This window comes from Megascapheus bottae, chromosome 26 (genome assembly GCF_031878675.1).
Source record: "Megascapheus bottae isolate mThoBot1 chromosome 26, mThoBot2.hap1, whole genome shotgun sequence".
In the NCBI taxonomy this organism is placed as follows: Eukaryota; Metazoa; Chordata; class Mammalia; order Rodentia; family Geomyidae; genus Megascapheus; species Megascapheus bottae.
This window is the reverse complement of record NC_143534.1, coordinates 10,355,999-10,369,225: the sequence shown is the minus strand read 5'-3', so window position 1 is coordinate 10,369,225 and position 13,227 is coordinate 10,355,999. Positions and strand designations below refer to the sequence as shown.

General features: G+C 43.0%; 1 protein-coding gene across 1 annotated transcript in view; it reads right to left on the bottom strand.

Annotated features, from left to right (window-relative positions):
• The window catches only part of Mcm10 (minichromosome maintenance 10 replication initiation factor), a 28,458-nt gene extending 17,496 nt beyond the window's left edge, over positions 1–10,962 (bottom strand). The window contains exons 1-7 of the mRNA XM_090318906.1: positions 10,778–10,962; positions 9,336–9,413; positions 7,984–8,322; positions 6,136–6,237; positions 5,877–6,011; positions 2,675–2,882; positions 1,409–1,574 (exon numbers count right to left, since the gene is read on the bottom strand). Coding sequence (XP_090175032.1) covers positions 1,409–1,574; positions 2,675–2,882; positions 5,877–6,011; positions 6,136–6,237; positions 7,984–8,322; positions 9,336–9,342 — 957 coding nt within the window. The 5' untranslated portion in view covers positions 9,343–9,413; positions 10,778–10,962. The remainder of the gene's footprint in view (positions 1–1,408; positions 1,575–2,674; positions 2,883–5,876; positions 6,012–6,135; positions 6,238–7,983; positions 8,323–9,335; positions 9,414–10,777) is intronic.
• Positions 10,963–13,227: the final 2,265 nt, after the last annotated feature.

The window sequence follows — 13,227 nt, the reverse complement described above, 5'->3', positions numbered from 1 at the left end:
TAGAGGCAACCCAGATGTATATGGTTATAGGTTATGGTGAGTTATTTTGTCTAGACTCTGAGTGCTGGATTTATGCAATGCCTTTCTTATAAGAGTTCAGAAAAGGGGTTATCAATTTGTGAGAAGTAATGCATCAGATAAATGTTAACTGTAACCCCTCTATATATTATCTTGACAATAAAAGTTCAGATAAAATTTTCACTAATTATTTCAATGTCATTATACTCACTCATAAAGCAATCAAGGACTTAATTAAATAAAAGCTAGATTTGTTCATGTTTATCTCCACAACAACACAACAAGCAAGCTATAATTAATAGCTACTATTCTTGGCAGAACTTAATTTGAATAAGTATAATATTAGTATTAGCTCAGTTAGTCATAATATTTCAGAATTGAGAGATTATCAGCTTCTGCATTTTATGGATGTAGAACTGAAGGTATTTAAAGGATGACTAAGCATCATCCTGAACTCATGCCTCTATTTACAAGAACAAAGGTTAGAACCCTGTTTTTGTTCTTGATTTCTGATCTTGACACTGCTTTTCCTCTTAGTCTTACTGCAATGATGAAATCTGCCAGGTGTTTTGTAACAGACCATGCTGGCACAGAACGGTGAGAGTACTACTGGCATTAGGCTATTACAAGAGGAGCTGCTTTCCTGATTTCAGCCTCTCTCTTCTCATGGTTAGCATACAGAAAACCTATTGTTTTTGTTTTTTTTTACAGTCCTGGGGCTTGAACTCAAGGCTAGAGCTCTACCACTTGAGCCATAGCACCTGGATTTTCTATGTATGTGGTACTGAGTAATTGAACCCAGGTCTTCGTGAATGCTAGGCAAGCATTTAACCACTAGGCCAAACTCCGGACCCCAGAAAAGCTATTGATTTTTGTGGGTTAATTTTATACCCTACTATTTTGCCAAAGTTTTAGATCAGTTCAAGTAACTTGGGAGAGGCATCTATAGGGTTCTTTAAGCATAGGATCACGTCATTTGCAAAGAGGGGGAGTTTTACTTCTCTCCCTATTTGGATACCCTTTATGTTTGTCTCTTGCACTATTATTCTAGCTAGAAATTCCAATACTGTATTGAAGAGGAATGAAAGGTCTCATTCCTGATTTTACAGGAAATGGTTGTAACTGTTCATTAAGTATAACCCTCTACAATACAGGGACAGCCACATGTGTCACCCAAACCCAAGACATGTGAAATGCTATGATTGATTTGGACACTGAAAGGCCCAACAAAGTGGTACAACCATATCATTAAGCAGGACATTGTCCCGGAATAGAGATTCAGGGAGGCATGGCAACGAGCTACTTGGAAATGAAATACTGACAGGTGACAAGGACCGTAGGTCACCACTGTGTGCAAAGAGGCAGCGCTGAATTCAGAAAGGTGGCTTACATTGTTAGCACTTTGGGGAGTGACTTTCTTCAGTATCACTCCAAATGTCACCCAGTCCACTTCCTCCAGCTTGTCAATTGCCATCTTTTCCCTGATCTGTGACAGTCTGATTAGTTTTCGACCAGTCATCTTCTTGTTCATTTCTGTGGAAGATACTCGAGGCCGCCTGCATTAAGAAAACCAACTGATTATTGTTCTAATGAAGTATCTGGTATACTTTATTTGGCAGCTCCCCAGCTGTCAGAGGAGGCGCTGCAGTGCTTTAAAGACTTAGATCCTTCTCTTAGCTGAGATCACAAGCACACACCAACACACTCAGCTTACTGATGGGAGATCTCATTTACTGTCTTTGGATAGCAACTCTCCCATTTATACCTCCCAAGTAGCTGGGATTACAGGTGTAAACCACTGTGCCTGGCACTCTCTTGGCCTTTTCAAACAGGGTCTTGCTCTGTATTCCAGGCTGGTCCTCCTACGTGCTGAGATTATAGATGTGAGATGATGCCCAGCTTAGTTTTCAAAGCAAGATTTTTTTTTTCTTAGATACAGACATAACTTCTTAACTTTCATTATTTGTAAACATCAGTTGTATTATCCTCATTAATCTATATGCTTGTATTTAAAAATAGTTTGCAATGTCTATTACCACAAACAGATAGTTTATACTTTAAAACAATTTTGTCTGTTCTGATCTATTTCTGACTAAATATCCCTTTCTTTCCTTCTCTCTTTCTCTTTCTTCCTTCCTTCCTTCCTTCCTTCCTTCCTTCCTTCCTTCCTTTTTCTTTGCCAGTCCTGGGCACTATTCTTGAACACTTTTTGCTCAAGGCTAGTGCTCTGCCACTTAAGCCACAGTGCCACTTCTGGCCTTTTCTGTATATGTTGTACCAAGGAATCAAACCCAGGGCTTCAAGCGTGCTAGGTAAGCACTTTACCACTAGGTTACGGTTACACATACACATACACACACACACCGCCTTTTTTGGGTCACTTGTGGGGCTTGAACTCTGGGCCTGGGCGCTGTCCCTGAGTGCTTCAGCTCAAGGCCACCGCTCTACTCCTTGAGGCACAGTGCCAGCTATCATTTCTTGATACATAAATATTCCTTATTCACTATGAATCCAGAGTAAGACTTTGCCCAGTTCAAGAGCTCTTGATCTTCTGTAGATTTGCTACCAAGGCACACTGCTTAGAAAAGACTCCATCTCTGAGTAGGAAGAGCCATCTAGTGGTGTGCAGGGATGGAGTGCTGACGGAGCTACTGACCTGAGCCGCAGGCCGGAGAAGGCTTCCACAGAGACCTGTGGAGCAGGTTCTCCAGAATTCTTGGAGACAGTTAAACTCCTAGAGAAGGTTGAACTTCTGGAGAGAGCTGAGCTCTGATCTCTAGTCAACTCACTAGGTTTGTTCCCAGGAATAGTCTGGAGTGGTTCAGGAGGAGGAGCTGTCATCTTCAGAGATGAGCTTTTAGACTCTAGAAAATTAATTTAGAATTTAGTGAAAAGAAATTCACACCGATAAGCATGCAGTTTGCTTACAGAATTTTTAAATCAATGCATACAATCTGTCTCCACCTTTAGTCTTCAGAATGGTCCAACAGAACATATGGGATGGCAGGAATGTTTTCTTTTTCTTTCTTTTTTTTTTTGTGGGTCATGGGACTTGGACTCTGCCTGGGTGTTGTCCCTGATCTCTTCAGCTCAAGGCTACCACCTCACCCTTGAGCCAAGCACCGCTTCCCATCTTCTAGAGCTTAACTGGAAATAAGAGTCTCAGGTCCTTTTGTGTCCAGGCTGGCACAGATCTCAGCCTCTTGAGTAGCTAGGAATACAGGCATGAGCCATGGCACCTGGCGAAGCAGGTATGTTTTCTATCAGTGTTATTAGCTATGGTAGCAGAAGCCATCAGTGACAGGTAGCCATCGGCTACTTCAAATGTGACTAGTGCTTCTAAGGAAGAACAATTCTTCTACCTTACATTTACCTAGGACTTTATAACTTGGGCCTACTGTAGCAGACAGTAATACAGATTTTCACTGCATGTACTGCATGTAAGCATGGCTTCTTCTTTTTTTTTTTTTTTTTTGCCAGTCCTGGGCTTGAGCTCAGGGCCTGAGGACCGTCCTTGGATTTTTTTCAAGGCTAGAACTCTACCAAGGCTAGAACTCTACCACTTGAGCCTCAGCACCACTTTTGGCTTTTTCTAATTATGTGGTACCAAGGAATTGAACCCGGATGTTTGTGCATGCTAGGCAAGCACTCTACCACTAGGCCAAACTCCCAGCCCTTCTTCTTTTTTTTTTTTTTGCCAGTCCTGGGGCTTGAACTTGGTTTGGGTGCTGTCCTTGAGCCCCTTTGTGTTCAAGGCTAATGCTCTAACACTTGAGCCATAGTACCACTTCCAGCTTTTTCTGAGTGGTTTATTAAAGAGTCTTATGGACTTTTCTGCCAGGGCTGGCTTTGAAACATATTCCTCAGATCTCAGCCTCCTGAGCAGCTAGGATTACAGGCATGAGCTACTAGTACCTGGCTCATAGCTTCTTATTTTAAGAGAATTGTGCACACATCAAATTTTCTCTTGGAAATAATCGAAGCTGATTCCTTTTTCTTCTTCCTTTCTTATTTCATTTCTTTCCTTTCCATTCCACTTTCTTTATAGAGAGGGGACCAGGATGTTTTCCTGTCCATCACAGACATTAAATAATCCTGATATGGTTATTTTAGGAGTGGCCATGTGGAAACAGCCCAGATGCCATACAATATATGGGTGCATCCAAAAAATACAGTACCTATACACACGGGATTTTATAGAGCCATTTAGAAAGAATAAGATTATATGTTATTTACAGGGAATTGGGATGGACCTAAGACAAATCAAGCCAAGTTCAGACAGACACACGGGGCATGTTTTTCCTCATCTTCAGAACTAGATGTAAAATACAATGGGACATGCATTTATATAGGATGCTAGGCATTCACAAAGGAGGATACTCAGGAGAGGAACATAAGGCACAAGTGCCTATGTGCAGCTGATCATATAAATAATATTGATTGGAACCAACTCTAGGGAATGGAAACAAGAGGTTTTTTTCTTTGTTGCTGTTTTTGTTTTCATCTTGTTTTGTTCATTTACCTGTTTTTGGGAGGACAAAGGAAAGCATAGAAATGAAGCAGTGGTACTCACTAGATGCTATGTGGAAAATGAACTATACAACTTGTGGGTGGGGGTGGGAAGGAAAAACTCAGAGAGAGTAAAGCAAGGGGTGACAAAGGCCAAAATAAAATGTACTCAATTACCTGACATATACCCTTCTACCCTTTATAAGAACAATTGAAGAAAAAAAAAAGAAAGAAAATAAAAAGAAAAGTGATATAAGGCTCTGAAAGGTCAGAAAGCCTGGGCACAGTCATTCTTATGTAAGATTGTTTTGTTTATCCTCAGAAGGAATTTGGATCACTGTTCCTCAGCTAGGGGTCAGGACATACCAAGATGTCTTAGAAAACTTAGAAACCATGTCTATAAAACCATATTTTAGGTATTTTCTAATGAAACACCTAATGCCAAACTTCTCAAAGTTCAGATATTTATTTGTAAGTGGACAAAGCAAATACTTAATGTTAACAGTCCAAGGCAGCAGCTCTTATTATCATGTCAAGAAGAGCTGACCCAAAGCTATTCAAATGTGGCGTTTAAACTGCTGTTCTTTTCTCATCACTCAGCATTGGGTCTTCTGAGGAGTAATTATCTTGGGTAAAATGAGGAAATGCGCACAAAAACAATACTTGAGCTTATACATCTCTTCCACTTTTGTCTTATGCATGTTGGAAAAAGGTTTCATTTGAACACTTTTCTGGAGTAGGCGGTTTTTTCCTCTGTAAAGAATGATCCTTCTGGCGTAATATAACCAGGCTTCAGGTAAAATGCCCACTTTATAAGCACTTATGTGTCTTACTCTCATAAGCCCAAAGGTTGAATCTCCAGATTTCTAGTCTCAGAACTCAATTCAGGTTCTATTAACAATTGAGGAGCTGGGAATGTGGCTTAGTGGTAGAGTGAAGCCCTGGGTTCAATTATAAGCAGAAAAAGCTGGAAGTGGCACTGTAGCTCAAGTGGTAAAGTGCTACCCATGAGCAAAAGAAGCTAAGGGACAGTGCCTAGGCCCTGTGTTCAAACCCTAGAACTGGCAAAAAACATTGACTAAGTAAAACTAAAAAGACTACGTTCAACCTGTTAACTGTACAGAAAACACCTACTATGGGTCTAAAGATATTCTAAGTACTCTGAGATGGGGAGTAAGAACACAAAGCATTTCCTTTGGCTCCTACTCCTAAGAAAATGACTTTTCCTGGTAGGGAGCTAGGAAACTCTAGACCTCCTTCCTGCACAGGTGCACATATGCATGGCAGTGCCAAAACAGATTTTACGTAGAGCCAGAGCAGTGCAATCTACAGATGCCTCAGTACCTCACCTGGAGTAGCCTTTGGCGTCCGAGCCAGACGCTTGGTTCTGGGTAGGGGAGGGGCATCTAGTTCTGCTGAGAAGCAAGGGGACTCCTGAATCCGCTGAACTTTCTTCTCCTTCAGAGGGGCCTGGGGACACTTGCCTTGATTGACAGTAAAAGAAATAAATAAGGCCAGTTTAGCAATGGGCTCAAAGGCCACTTTGGATACAAAGGACAATGCTACAGTTCTCAAGTAATAGAGATGCTACAATGACAGTCTGGTTACCAGAGGATTTAAGGAGGGCTGGATTTACAGGCTGTTTAATCGATGCTGCTTTCAGCTGTTCTTGTAAGGACTTCATTTGTTCTTGCAACTTCCTTAATTCATCTAGGAAAGAGAAATACACTGCTTTAAGAATACTGGCAAGATTAAAGAATACTGTCTGCCCTTGTCTCCAACTGAGACTCACAATATAGTCACATATCAAGAACTCCCCCAAAGAAACACACTGTCTCTAGTTGGCAGGCCTCTGACGCCTAAGCACATTAAGAATTGATACAACTGATAGACACTGCATATGAGGTGAAGTAGTGATTCAATATATTTTATAGCAGAAATAACATAGGCAATATTACAAACAATGGCTCTCGTATTAGAAGAAATGGCCAACCATTGCATTTTATTATAACTTAAAAATATGTCCCTCAGTGGATGAACAGATCAAGAAAATGTGGTATATATACATAGTATCATTCTATTCATCCATTAGAAAGAATGATACAGTACTATTCATAACGAAATGGAAAGACTGGAGCAATTACATTATGTGGAGTAACCAAGACCCAAAGAAACATTAAGTGGCATAGTTTGCTTCATTTGTGGTAGTTAGAATTGTGTCTATAAACCTACAAGCAAATACACTGAATGGTAAAAGAAAAAAAAATACCTTGGAGCCAGGCGCAGTGTCTCACATCTGTCTGTAATCCTAGGTCTGTAATCCTAGCTACTCAGGAGACTGAGATCTGAGAATCAAGGTTCAAAGCTAGCCCAGGCACAAAAGGACCTGAGACTCTTATCCCCAATTAACCTCTAGAAAACAGGAAGTGGGGCTTGGCTCAAGGGAAGGGCAGTAGCCTTGAGCTGCAGAGCTCAGGGACAGTGCCTGGGCAGAGTTCAAGCCCAGTGACCACAACAAATAAAAACCTTTGGGACATGATAAGTTAAACAGGGCTCTAGGCATTCACAGAGTAAAATCAAATGAAGATATCCTCAGGAGAATCTGACAATCAGGAGGTAGAAATAAGAGGTGGTTTTTTTCCCTTTGTTGCCATTTTGTCTTCATTTCCTTTTGTCTTGTTTGTTTGTTTATCTGTCTTTGGGAAGGTAAGAGATGGCACAGAAATGTGGACAAAGGGTGACCAAATGCAGCACTGGAACTCACTAAACAATATGTGAAAAGTGAACTATCCAACTTGTGTGTAGGGAAGTGAAGGAAAAACTGGGAGAGAGTGATGGATGGGGAGACAATGTCCCAAAAGAAATGGACTCATTACCTGACTTATGTAACAAAGAATAAAGAAAACCCGGGTGATGATGGCTCACACCTATAGTCCTAGGTACTGAGTAGCCACGATCTAAGGATTGTTGTCTGAAGCCAGCATGGGCAGTAAAGTCCAAGTGACTCTTATCTCCAATTAACCAGTAAAAATCTAGAATTATAGCTAGAATTATAGATGTGGCTGAAGTGGTAGAGTCAAAAGCCTAAAGTGAATGCGGGGTCTTAAGTTGGAGTCCAGCACTGGTATACATATGCACACGGGCGCACACACACACACTCTCTCTCTCTCTATGTGGGAGATGTGAGAAACAAAAAAGGGGATGACTCAAAGCATTCCATATGTGGCAACATTGTAGCTGTGTCCCTGGTTCCACACACATAGAGATCCTAAAGAAATACCATCTGTAACAAGCACAGAGGAAGAGTTAGGGCAAGTGTTTAGGGAGGAGACAAGAAGATGCTGATCGTTTGTCTTTTACAATTATTTACTGACACCCTGAGTTAATTAACTGTCAGACCCCGGTAGTTGTCTACTTTGTCAGGAAGCAAACAGAGAAAGTATGAGGTGAAGGTACCTTGCAACTCCTCATTGGTTTTCTCTTGCTTGGGGGCAGGAGCAACAAGGACCCTGTTTTCAGTGGAAGGTGATGCAGGAACATCTTCATCTGTTAAGTCTCCCACATCGCCAAAGAGAGTGGCCAGATTTTCCTTCTGGTCTTCTGTCCTCTCCACAGCTCCATCGCAGGCTTCTTCTGTGTAAGATTCACCATCACCATCAGCATCAAAAAGCTCATCAAATTCGTCTGGTTCGCCATCTTCCTGGGCAAGGGAGTTACTCTCTTCTGAATTACAAGCCGAGGCTGACTTATTCTCCTCCAGCAGAGCTGTCAGCACAGCCAAATCATCTTCCTCCACTAGAAGACAGAGAATGTCGAGGAGAAAAATGAAGCCAACCTGAGAAAAACTCCTCGTGACAGACACAGCTAACTCAGACGCTCAACATTTACATGGCAGTTAAGGTATATCTACAGATGTCCCTGTCTTGCCTGGTATGTCAGTGGTTCTCATTCCATTTTTCTTGTCCCTGGCTACCTCTGAGAGGGCACTGGGCTAAGGGAGAAAGAGCCAATATTTGCTTGGGTGGGCTAGGCACTGGCCCAAAACAACTTCCCCAAAACAACTGTTTTCCCATTTTTTTACTTCACAGTGTCTCACCTCCAGCCTCTTACATCTTAGCCTTTTTGAACTCTACTCGGATGGCTAGATGCCAGTAATTCACCCTGATAGTCCCAGCTGCTCAGGAGGCTGAGTGCTCTAAGAATCATGGCTCAAAGTCAGCTCAGGTAGGAAAATCAGTGAGACTCTTATTATGTCCAATTAATTAGCAAAAAAAAAAAAAAAAAAAAAAGAGCCATAAGTGAAGGTGTGGCTCAATAGATAGAATACCAACCTTGAGCAAAAACCTCAAGGACAGTGCCTAGGCTCTGAGTTCAAAGCCCATTATGGTCACCAAAACCAAACATGGCTTGCTTGTATTTTACATTAAAAATGCAAGCAACCAGCTTCTGAAAATTTCACCACCAATTATGAACACAATCTGGTTGCTTTCCTTCCTCTGAAAACTGACAAAGTGTCTACTTATAAGAGCAGGTTCCTCTGTTCATATAGCAGAGCAATTCCTCATAGTGTCCCAGGCATGTCATTCTACTATTTCCAACTGTCTTCTGCTTCACCAAATTTAAAAATTAAAAACAAAGACACCCAGTTACTCAACTGAAAACCCTCTTTCTCTCTTTGGAACCAGAGAAAATACCTGTGGGTAGAGGAGCATTTTCACTATTTTGGAAGCAGAATGAGTGAAGTTCACAGATAAACTGAAATTTTTGTTGTTAAATGAAGAGAAATGAAGAAATCAAGCAGGCCTTACCATCCATGTTGCCCAGAACAGTTGTGATCAGAGTTTGGAGGACCAAATGCCCAGGAGACGAATAATCAAGAATCTTGGCTGTATGAAATCAACATTAAGAGTCACCCTGGATTCACACAACACACATATCCAGAAAATCAAGACCCTCATAAGTCTGATGGGCTCATCCTCAGGATTCATCTGACATTTCTCACATACTCTCCCATCATCAATGCCCCCTCCCTCATAGCAAATAAGTGGCATCTTTTACTTGGCTTCACACTGTAGTTTGAATATGTTTGCATACATACATACACACACACACACACACACACACACACACACACATGTTTTTTTTTGGGGGGGGGGTCCAATCCTGGGGCGTGAATTCAGGGCCTGCGCACTGTCCTTGGACACATTTTGTTCTGTCACTTGAATCACAGTGCTACTTCTGGCTTTTTCTAAGTACGTATGAGGAATTGAACCTAGGACTTCATGCATGCTAGGCAAACACTCTACCACTAGGCCATGTTCCCAGTCCCTGTAGTTTGAATACTTTTTTTTGGGGGGGGGGCGGGGGTCATGGGGCTTGAACTCTAAGTGGAAATTCCTTATTAATTTCCAATGCTCTTAGATCGAAATTTACAAAGTGCTTCTTTATCTTCTCTGGGGACCTCTATCTAATTCTACTACTTCAAAACCATGACCTAGCCAGGCGAGTTTGCTCTGAGGTTATCGAACAACCATGTGTGGATGCTTTCAGGTTTGGACCCTCCCCCTCTCCCGCCCCCACACAAGTTCTGGGGCTTGAATTCTAGCCCCGAGCTTCTTTTGTTCAAGCCAGTACTCTACAGCTTGTGCCGCAGCGCCACTCCTGGCTTTGCGTAGTTTATTGGAGGTAAGAGTCTCATCGACTTTCCTGCCCCTGGCTGACTGGCTGACTTCGAACCATGACCTTCAGATGGCAGCCTGCTGAGTAGCTGGGATTATAGGCTTGAACCACCGGCGCCCGACTCAGGTTTGAATTGGATGGGAAGCTTGTCCTCCTTCAGTCTCTATACAGTTGTTTTTTTTTTTTTTTTTTAAAGCCTCCTTCTGCAGGCTCTCCCTGCACGAGGTATGAACTCAATAGCCATTATCAAATCAAAGAAATAAGCTCAGACGACAAACACTTTAAAGAGTTAAAGGCAAATAACAACAGCAAAACCCGCTCTTGGGCGCCAGTGGAACACGCTCATACTCCTACTCTAGGAGCTGAGGTCTGACGGTCGCAGTTGGAAGCCGCCCCAGGCAGACAAACCCGGGAGCCTTTTACCTCCACTTCGTCAGCAAAATGCCGGAAGAGAAAGCTCAAGGGGCAGAGCGCCAATCTTAAGCGAAAAGTCTAAGCGAGGGCACGAGGCCCTGAGTTCAAGCCCCAGCACCCGCACCCGCACGCACCCCCCCCCCAACACCCTCCAAACCTGGTTCCTTAGGTAGACGACCCCGCCGTTCTCCAGCCCCCACCCCGCTGCGCCTTCCTCCACGCACACCCCGGGGCCGTCCTGCTGCCGCCCGGCTCCAGATCTCCTCCACCCGGGGCTCGTCCCGTCCTCGGGACTCCGCAGAGGTCCTACCAAAACGCGGGGATCGCCCACGGCTCCGAAGACGGTGCCCCACACCGAGCGCCGAGCCCTCTGCCCAGCCCACGGCGGAACGCGCCAAAATTCCAACCGGACTCCGCCCACCCCTGACGTCAGACGCGCGCGACGGCAGGGCGCCCTGATTGGTTTACGCCTGCGCGCTCCGCGGGGACCGCTCCGTCGGCGCGGAGCCACGCGTCATCGGGCGCCATCTTTGTTGAGGGCGAGGGAAGTTCCGGCGGGTGACTTTGTGGGCTCCTTCAGGTAAAGCGGGGTTCTGGTTCCCCGAGGTCTTCCTCACAGTGTTTTGGTCAGGATCAGAAGTGGGTTCCCGGCGCTCTCAGGGACTGGCTGTGCGTGAGGCGGGCGCCCGGACGCCGGGGCTCCGCTCCCCGCCGGCCCGACTCAAGTCTGAGTCTCTCCCTTCCCTCTGTGCTTGTGTCCCAACCAGTTGTTTGGAATGGAAAATACTAAGAAAAAATGTTTTTACTGTTCCCTCTGACCTTTGGGACGTCTCCGGCTATCGCTTTCCCGTCTGGGAAGGAAAGATGGCTTCCCCCCCCCCCCCCGGTTCTCAGAGTATTTTGCGAGAATGGTAACTGTTAGAGCTGAGAATCACTTCTCCAAGATCCTTCTATTGCAGAATAGATATCTATGCATTAACATTCGAAAAATACTTTCCAAATGCACAGCACTTACTTTCTACATTTTTTTTTTTTAAATGCCCAAGCAGAAGAGTTTACTGCTTGAGCCGTGACTAGGGCGTGAATTCAGGACCTGACTGCTGTCCCTTAGTTTTCCCACTTCTGACTCTTTGCTGATTAATGGGAGGTCAGAGTTTCATGGGCTTTTCTGCCAGGGCTAGCTTCAAACCCTGATACTCTACTCTCAACTTTATTTTTTTAGTGTCCTTATTTTCTTCTAATGTATTCCAAAGAGTAAAACTGTTGGGCAAAAGGTTATAAACATTTTTAAGGACTACACTTTCTGTGAAAATGAGTATCTTAACCTCCTAGTTCTCCAACCTAGAAAAGGAGAGAACGGAGATTCACACCTGCTCATCCTCTCCTTCTTCCTCCTTCCCACCTCCCAATGATGTAGGCTGATCTGCTCTGCCATCCCCTTCCCTACCATAATAGAAAACAAACCTCTGAAATCATGAGCCAAAAAAAATCTTTCTTTTCAGTTGTTCTGACAAGCTTATTGTGTCACAGCAAGGAAAAGAGTCAAACACTGAAGTCATGCAATGTGTTTTTCACCCATATGCACAAAATTCCTATGTGGTATCTGGAAATGAGAAACAAGGCCTTTCAAGAGTATCACACTAGGGGTTTGAACATCAGCTAATGAACTTTGAAAACAAGTGTCAGCTAGTTGGAGTCCTAGTCTCAGACAAAAAAACTAAAGATATCACACTGAATAATTGAGACAAAACATGCACAGACCTCATGAATTCCTTACTAAGCAATTCCCTTAAAACAGCTTTAATTTAAAAAATACATTATTTCAGTCATCATTTTGTTCATTGGAAGCTTTTCCCTGCTCATCCCCATATTACTGATAACAGCCCCCAGACCGTTTCCAGATTTCACATGTAAGTATCATGTGGTATTATCCTGTGTCTCCTTTATTTCACTTAACATGATGTTCTCCAGGTTCATCAGTGCTATGACCAATGATAGGATTTCCCTCTTTTTTTTTCTTTAGCTTCTCATCTAATGGCAGACACCTAGGTTGCCTTCAGTATCTGAGCTACTATGAGAAATGTTGCAGTGGACATGGGATACAGATGACTTCAGTAGCCTTCATTTAAACCAGTTCATTTGTAATCCTCATTAGCACACAAATGATTTGGTTACAGGCTAATTCTGTCCATTCACATTGTTATTTGAGAGCTTGGATCTGCAAAGATATATATAGAGAGAGAGCCAGTCCTGGGTCTTGAACTCAGGGCCTGGGTATTGTCCTTGGGCTTTAGCAAGGCTAGCATTCTATCACTTGAACCACAGTGCCATTTCCAGTTTTTTCTGTGTATGAGGTTGCAAGGAGTGGAACCCAGGGATTCATGCATGCTAGGCACATACTCTACCACTAGGCCATGTTCCTAGCCCCTGAAGCATATTTTTATTTAAACAAAGTATGAAAACTCCACTAATTTTAAATGTGAAACTATTTGGTTTGTTTCTCTACTTAGGATACTACAGAAATCTATTTTTTCTGTAACTATAAAAAATAGTGAAATATTTAGACTAGAAACTACAAACTAAATAGAAAGATAACTTCATTTTAAT